At 30.1% G+C, this 8,089-nt stretch overlaps 1 protein-coding gene across 1 annotated transcript; it reads left to right on the top strand.

Annotated features, from left to right (window-relative positions):
- The first annotated feature begins 2,118 nt into the window (after positions 1-2,118).
- On the top strand, positions 2,119-7,926 carry LOC105624092 (L-asparaginase). The gene is made up of 8 exons (XM_012205452.1): positions 2,119-2,359; positions 2,911-3,022; positions 3,567-3,681; positions 4,058-4,394; positions 4,913-5,227; positions 5,619-5,923; positions 6,704-6,877; positions 7,564-7,926. Exons 1-8 carry the CDS (start codon positions 2,119-2,121, stop codon positions 7,924-7,926), a joined length of 1,962 nt encoding a protein of 653 aa, XP_012060842.1.
- Positions 7,927-8,089: the final 163 nt, after the last annotated feature.

The raw sequence follows: 8,089 nt of genomic DNA, 5'->3' as shown, positions 1-8,089 counted from the left end.
TTTATTTTATTAGTATCCCTTTAGATCGTACAACTTTTATCTGAAACATTTTTCCGTATCTTTCATATTTTCCGAAATATTCGATCCATTACGTTTGAAATTTTTACCCTGTATATAATAATATAATATATTGCTGTATTATTATGTATATTACATTATTTATTATATTTTTAATTATTAATTATTATTATCTAACATATAATAACGTAACATCAAACTTCGAAAATTAACTTCTAAACTTATAATATTAATTAAGAGATTCTCGTAATTAATATTAATTATGAGAAATAAACTAATTATAATATAAAATAAACAATTTTTAAGGCAAACAAATTCGTTTCGACTTCTTCTTCGCCATAACATTTGTTCTTCTTTAAGATGCATTCCAAATAGTACTCATAATGCGAGTGTTATTTGTCTTTGTTTAACATTTAATAAACAACAAGAATGAAATGATTTCATAAGCATTGCAAACGTCAAGATGACCCATTTAAAAGTTACAATACCACGAATATTTGTTCCAAATTATAAAGCGCATAAATATCATACATATATTTATAAATTAACGCATTAAACGCATCAACTGTCTCAAGTCGGAATAAAAGCAATCAAAGCACTGAAAGAAATGCTAAGAATTTAGGATAAACAGTACAATCTAGGAAATTCTCAACGCTACAAAATCGTTTCCAATGTGCTTGAATCGGACTTTTTATGTATAATCTACATGCACTACACTACTACTTCATGAATAACTTCGAATATATCCTAAGAGAAGCAGAATTTTTTATAATTATAAACAAAAAAACAATGAAAATTTGATAATCATATGCATCTTTACAAGATCTTAATGTATCGCAATTATTTATATTTAACTGTACGATTATAAAATAATATTGCTGCCGAAAAAAATTATTTGTTTAAAAAGATCATTAAAAAAATATCGTAAATCTGTGAGGGAAAAAGAAAAGAAGCTAATACCTTGAAAACATTTAACAAATCGAATGATATTTAATAAAAGGACTTCTATACTTAAGGACTTCTATACTTAAAAAATTAATCAAATTAAAATAAATTGACATATGCTTTTTTATACACACAATATTTCAATAATTTATAGATAATTTGATCATTTCTTTGCACATACTTTATCTTATTTTATAATAATAAAAATCCATATTGTTTAATCTGATGAAATACTGAATATACAGAAAGAACAAACAAATAAATGCAATTTCTTTTTTCCACTTAATATGGTAAAGTCTTATTTAAGAAATTTATAAGCAGAATATTTTAATTAAATTTATAAGCAGAAAGAAAAATAACATGAAATGTATGTATTCATTATCTTACAACAGCAACATTACGTCATCGTTTATCTCGCCTAGTTGTTTGTCATCAAATGTTAAATGTGTTATTGGAAGATAAATATTTCACATATCGTCACAATCATAGAATATAAAAATTTATCGCTCTTTGTAATTCTCCTAAGCGCTTAGAATTTGCACATTATAATAGTGTATGTGTAAGATTGAATTACTGTCGAATAAGCTGGCTGCTAACTGATGATAACAAGTGACGTGGTAAGTTTCCTTTTTATTCACTTTATTCTTATTCTATTTAACCATGAACAAGAACCGAAAAAAAAAAAATACAAAGATGATCACAAAACTGATTCTTATTTATTAAGATCAATTTCATTAAGATCAATCTAAAATTAGAACTTTTAATTAATAATTAATTGATTATAATAGTTAAGGACTATAGACATTTTTTTAAATCAAATACAATCAAAGACAACATTCGCAGATAATAAAAATTGAAGATAATAATTCATAAAAAATAATATAAATCTTTTAAAAATTTAAGAAATGAAAAATATTCTATTGCCTGTTTCTACCAACATTAATTTTTTGAATTCAACTTACTCTTGATTTCTTTTAATTCTTAGAAATCTACTTAGATTAACTTTAATCTTTGTTTAATTTACTGTCCATCTTTTTTCTAAAAATTAGAAAAAATAAAGCGTAAGTTGAACTAAGATTGAAGTTAATTTGTATTGGTAAAAACAGACATAGCTACAGTTGTATACCAATTCCTGACGTCAGTGCAAGCAAGATCATGCGACACCAGTCGGTCTTGCATCAGTCTCATAGAAGTCATCGGGACGACTGCACGTGCGTTATGTCACGATCGCCTAGCGAGTTAGAAAATGTTTGTGATAACGATAATAATGGTAGAAACATAAAAAATATTAGAAGAAACATCACCGGCAGGATGACTAATGGTAACCAGCAGGAAGGTCGTGTTTTGGTACTTTACACGGGTGGTACGATAGGAATGATGAGAAATGAACAAGGAGGTGATTATTTCATGAAATAAAAAATTACCTTAGATGTAGATTTCGAAAAAAATCTTGCGCCATAAAATCTTCATCACCTCATCATAAATTTCAGACATAGCTAAGTTTTACATATGAATATTCTTCTTCATTTTTTATGAAATCTGATCTCACGAGAAATCTCCGATTTTGTCCTTAATTTTCTTCTTAATTTTTCTCTCGTTTCACAGACTACGCAACTTACGGATTTTTAGTGTCTTTCGTCCACAGATCATTGATAGAATATATTCATGTAATTTAGTTTTTAATGAATAAAATGGGTTCCAATGAAGATTTTAGATCCAAAGAATAGTTTACGTAATTTGTCTTGGATCTCTGGTTTTATCTTTGCTACAGAATTTTTGAATATAAATCGAAAAAAAATTATAAACATAATATAATACAATTAAAACTCCAAATGTGATGACAAATAAATTAGTACAATAAATTTAAAATAATGTCGTTGTGACATCATAATTATCTCTATCTTTATTATATTTTGTTGACAACAACAAAATGACTGTTTTCTGCAGTACTGGTGCCATTAGCTAATGCGTTTGTAAAAAACCTACGGAAATATCCACAATTGTATGATCGAGAATATGCCGAGAAAAGATTCGGGGCGATGGGACCGCTAGTTTTGCCGTAAGTATTTAACATTTAATATTATTTGCAGATATTAATTGCGAAGTCCCATACAGAAATAATGAATCAACAATGATTTCCACAAACTCGTATTGTCGACTAAATTCGTTGGAATTTTAATTTTGAACTTTCACTCGTGAGAAAGAAATCGGATATTAAATAAATCATTTGAATTGCTTCTAAAAATATAATTCCTTAATAATTGATATTTATAGTTAATATACTTATATTTAAGATTGCTTGGAATAAGAATGAATTATAAATACTGGCCTAAGACCTTTTTTATTATTTTTAAATTGAATATAGTTTTCAACAAGATTGAGAAGATTAATCAGTCGATTTATTGTAAAAGATAAGTAATTAAGCAGCATTGATTTTGAAAATTGGAAATTTGGAGTTTCTTCTGTGCCAGTTTTTTCAATCCGATTATTTTCCATAGGAAAATATGAACCGTAAAAATTCCACCTAGTTTGCGGAAGAACGTGAACCGGTTCCCCGCGTACCATTTCGCTTTCTCTTAAAAGTTTTCCTCTTAATCTTGCAGCGTGACTGCAACTGACAATCGTCGGGTTGTTTACAACGTATTCGAGTACTCGAATCTCTGCGATTCCAGTAATATGACCATGGATGGCTGGATTCGTATTGCTAACGATATTAAGGTGTGTGAAACGATGTTAATTCAGACAGAGACTTAAGAACTTAAAAAAAATATGTTTCCTCTCTTATTTAAATTTTTTAATTTCAATTTATTTTTTAAAACAATAAGTTCTTAAATTACACAATTTTAGACACAAAAAAAAGATATATATATATATATATTATATATATATTATATATCAAGTGATTCATGCTCGATATTTTTAAACAGTTCCAGTTAATCTAATCTTACTCGAGTTAAAATCTAATCCTCAAGTTACAAGGAAAGAATGATTAAACTTGCAACCAAAGCTCTCTATACGTGTTTAATAAAGGTGAAGCATACTCGCAAAAAAATTAAATTATGGTAAGGCAATTCTCAGAGCTTTTCTTTTGTAGGAATCTTACGAGCGCTTCGACGGTTTCGTGATCCTTCACGGCACCGACACTCTCAGTTACACTGCATCCGCTCTTTCTTTCATGCTCGAGGCTCTAGGCAAGACTGTCATCCTAACCGGTTCACAAGTACCGATTTTTGACACGAGAAGCGACGGTCTGGATAACTTTCTCGCGTCTCTTGTAATCGCGGCGAATTACAATATACCTGAAGTATGCGTGTTCTTCGGTACAAACTTGTTGCGCGGCAATCGGACGAGCAAGGCGTCTGCGACATCATTCGAAGCATTCCAGTCACCGAATTTTTCACCTCTCGCCATGGCAAACGTCAAGATTGAAGGTTGCTATATAGATTCAAGACAATAATATAATTTTCTTGAGATTTTTCTAAAGTTTTAGTGAACAATACGAGAAATTAAATAATACTTAAAATATGTATATATATATATATATATATACATATATATATATACAATATAATTAAATTATTATACATATAATTTATTATTATGCATTGTCTATTATCAATTGTTTGCAGATGCATTCAAAAAAAGAAGTGTTTAATTTTAAGATATTCAAATGTCTTCGAATACTTAAAAATGTCTTAGTCTTAAACTTTTTTAATAAACAAAACACTATGTTGTATTTGGATTTAAAATACTAAAACGTTTAAGATTATAATATCTTTTATTGTTAAATTGTTTTACAAAGATGTTTTAAATATAAACATTTTAAATATTGCACTTTTTACAGTGTGCTATAAATATTAACATTTTTTTTCTCTAAGAAAAAATCTAATTTGATTAATATAATTTACGAAATATATCTAAAGAATTTAAGACTAATATTCCTTTGCAGTGGATTATCGTTTGATTTTTCGTCCCTGTACTATGGAGAAGTTCTACGTACACGCATCACTCAATCGAAACGTAGGCCTGCTCCGGTTATTTCCCAGTATTACTTCCAACCTGGTCAAGGTGTTTCTTCAACCACCCATCGAGGGAGTCGTGCTGCAGTCCTACGGCTTGGGAAATATTCCGACAAATCGCGATGATATCATTGAAGAGCTTAGCGCGGCGACAAAGCGCGGTGTGATTGTTGTGAATATCACACAATGTACGACCGGATGTGTCTCGGATATATACGAGGCTGGAAAATTGCTCCAAAAAGCTGGTACCGTACAAATATTAAATTAAAAATATTGATTCAAAAGAGGATTAATCATTTAAACATATAGAGATCTCTCACTTGAATGCAGCTTTAAATAATACTGAAGCTGAAACTTCCTCGAGATTAACAATTTTAATTCTTTATCTCCCCATTAAATTTTATCTTTCTCTTTTCAGAAAAATTGCAGATTAAGATTGTAGAAAATGTCACGGAAAACTTGCGTAATAAAGTGCGACACAAAGTTATAAATATAAATATTTTCTTGTATTTAAGTTATAATAGTGTTACGTATTCTACCTCAGATAAATTTTATTTTAAGTTGCGATAATATTACGTATTCTACTTAAGATAAATTTTATTTTAAGACTCGTACTAATTCGCTATCAATTTGCAGGTGTGATATCAGGCTTTGACATGACACCGGAGGCCGCGTTGACGAAACTCGCATACGTCTTATCGAAGAAGGATTGGGATACGGAAACCAAGCGACAAATGATGCAAACGAATTTACGGGGCGAACTGACTGCCGGTCGACCACCCACAATACAGGATTGGGACTTGGTGGAAGCTGTCGCTAGCTCCTTGAGATTATCCTCAACAGTAGAACTTCAGGAATTGGGGTCGATCCTTTTTCCAGCTATGCTGAACGCTGCAGTAGTGAGGCGCGATGTTGTGAAACTCGAATCTTTAAGAGGATACGTCAGTAATCTTCAATATTTAAAATTTTACATTACTAATAATTATTATTTCTTTCAATAAGCAAAATTGATAGCCTCTGAAGAATATTATAAAAAATTAAATATCTTTAAGAATCGTTCCCTCTTTTCCATCACAATGTGTTTCCAGTAATCGAGAAGAAATTAAAATAAATTGAAATTTTTACGCGTATTTTAAATCCATTGAATTCAGTTGAATGGTAAAAAACTTTTTTTTATTCATTTAAATTCAATTGTATTCAGTTAGATTCAGTTGGAAATTAAAAAACTGCATTTCTTATTCAGAATTTTGAATTAAAAAATCACAACGATAGAAAAAGCTAATATTAGTTTTAGATTGAAAGGCATAGAAAGCGTTTCATGCATTCCTAATAATAAAAATGCATTTGGATTGAGAAGAATTTATTTTAATGTTTGCGAATGTAAAATAAAAATCTAAATCCATGTCAAGTCATTTCAATTCATTCTTATTTACTGAGTTGTCTCATGATAAAATAGTATAGTATGACATTAACTAAACATAACATAACTAAAGGATTTAGTTTTCTATTGTTGGCAAAGAGAATCTCAAAACTGAAGATTAAAATAGATTTATATTAATAAAAATATTAGTCTTTAATATATGTCAATAATAATAAACTAATTACGCTGATTATATACGGCAATATAATATAAAAATAATATACATTTACAGCGTATTACGGATGAGTTTTTGAATTATTTACTAATTAATTTATTATTCTAATCGGTTTTTTCTATTTAGGGCGCGGATATCTCGCAAGTAAACGCAGATGGTCGAACGGCTTTACACATAGCCTGCTGCGAGGGAGACTTGAAAGTCGTGCGACGTCTTTTAAAAATGGGTGCGAATGTTCACATTAAGGATCGTTTTGATCACACGCCTCTCACTGACGCGATCGAATACGATCATCATGAGGTGAGACTATTCTTCAAAAATTAAATCTGAATTCCAATTCTATCATATATCTTTATGTATATTATAAAAAAATTTGAAATACTTAATTAAAATCATAAAATAAATTGTTAAAGAGAATCTTGATAGTCTCACAAGAAAATCAAGTGTACACACGAAGGAGGATTTCGCTCAACTTTAAATATGTTTTCCCATTATCTTCTACTAATTCACGAGCAAGCAGCACAACGCAATATTCAAATATTTTGCGAGAAGTTTGTATCAAAAGTTTCTTATCCGCTTTTTTTTAAAAACTTTTTTACAAAATTATAAGTAAATTTAAATAATTAAGTATATTTAAATAAATAATTAGACAATGTATATAATAGAAAAATTATTATCTTATAATCATAACATTATTTAAAAACCTGCATATACGAATAATATTAATTCACGATTCACAATTAAAAATTCCTTAGACTTTAAATACAATTTCTCGAGAATATTTAAATTGTATCGTGCCACTTGTCCATGAATAGTGAGTAAGTATATTAAAACATATTTAAACTTAAGAGAAATCTGTGTGTGCATTATATACTTAGCTCTTCTCTTGTTATATTATCTTTATCGAAAGATATCTTGTTTTAAGCGGACTAAAATTCCATGATTAAAATATCATTGTTGAAAGTGCGTTTTGTGATATTTTCTAGATCATTAGGATATTACTACAATGTGGAGCACATCTTCACGGCGATGCTGTGCTGATCAGCGAGAAGATGTGCATGGCCGCAACCGCAGGAAACACGAAGCGTCTGCAGTCGTACTTGCTGGCTGGCGCTGATCTGTCGCAAAAGAATTTTTCTGGACGCACGCCACTGCATTTTGCTTCTCTTCATGATCACACGGAAGCAATTGAATTCCTGTTAGATCACGGCGCAGATCCGCATTGTCTCGATATGCTGGGACAAACCGCGATGGATCTCGCAGAGGCTACGCGAGCTGCGAGAGCCGCGCGTTTGTTAGCGTCTTTCAAGCAGAATGCCATTCACGATGATGACAAAATTACAGTGTGAATACAAAATCTTGTATTGCTTGTCCATATTTTAGATTCGAGTATACGATGCTCTAACTTTAAATAAGACTTAAACTTTTTCTCTCTTTTTCTGTCTCTCTCGCTTGAGAGAAAGAAAGAGAGAGAGAGAGAGAGAGAGAGAGAGAGAGAGAGAGAGAGAGAGA

Source organism: Atta cephalotes (assembly GCF_000143395.1).
Source record: "Atta cephalotes unplaced genomic scaffold scaffold00072, whole genome shotgun sequence".
Taxonomy (NCBI): domain Eukaryota; kingdom Metazoa; phylum Arthropoda; class Insecta; order Hymenoptera; family Formicidae; genus Atta; species Atta cephalotes.
The sequence above is the reverse complement of the archived record's forward strand: the minus strand, read 5'-3'. Positions and strand labels throughout refer to the sequence as shown.

Coding starts and splice junctions, on each gene's coding strand:
- LOC105624092 (XM_012205452.1), top strand. CDS start 2,119: ATGCGACACCAGTCGGTCTTGCATCAGTCTCATAGAAGTCATCGGGAC. Junction 4,395..4,912: donor GGCAAACGTCAAGATTGAAG/GTTGCTATATAG, acceptor ATTCCTTTGCAG/TGGATTATCGTTTGATTTTT. Junction 5,924..6,703: donor TCGAATCTTTAAGAGGATAC/GTCAGTAATCTT, acceptor TTTTCTATTTAG/GGCGCGGATATCTCGCAAGT.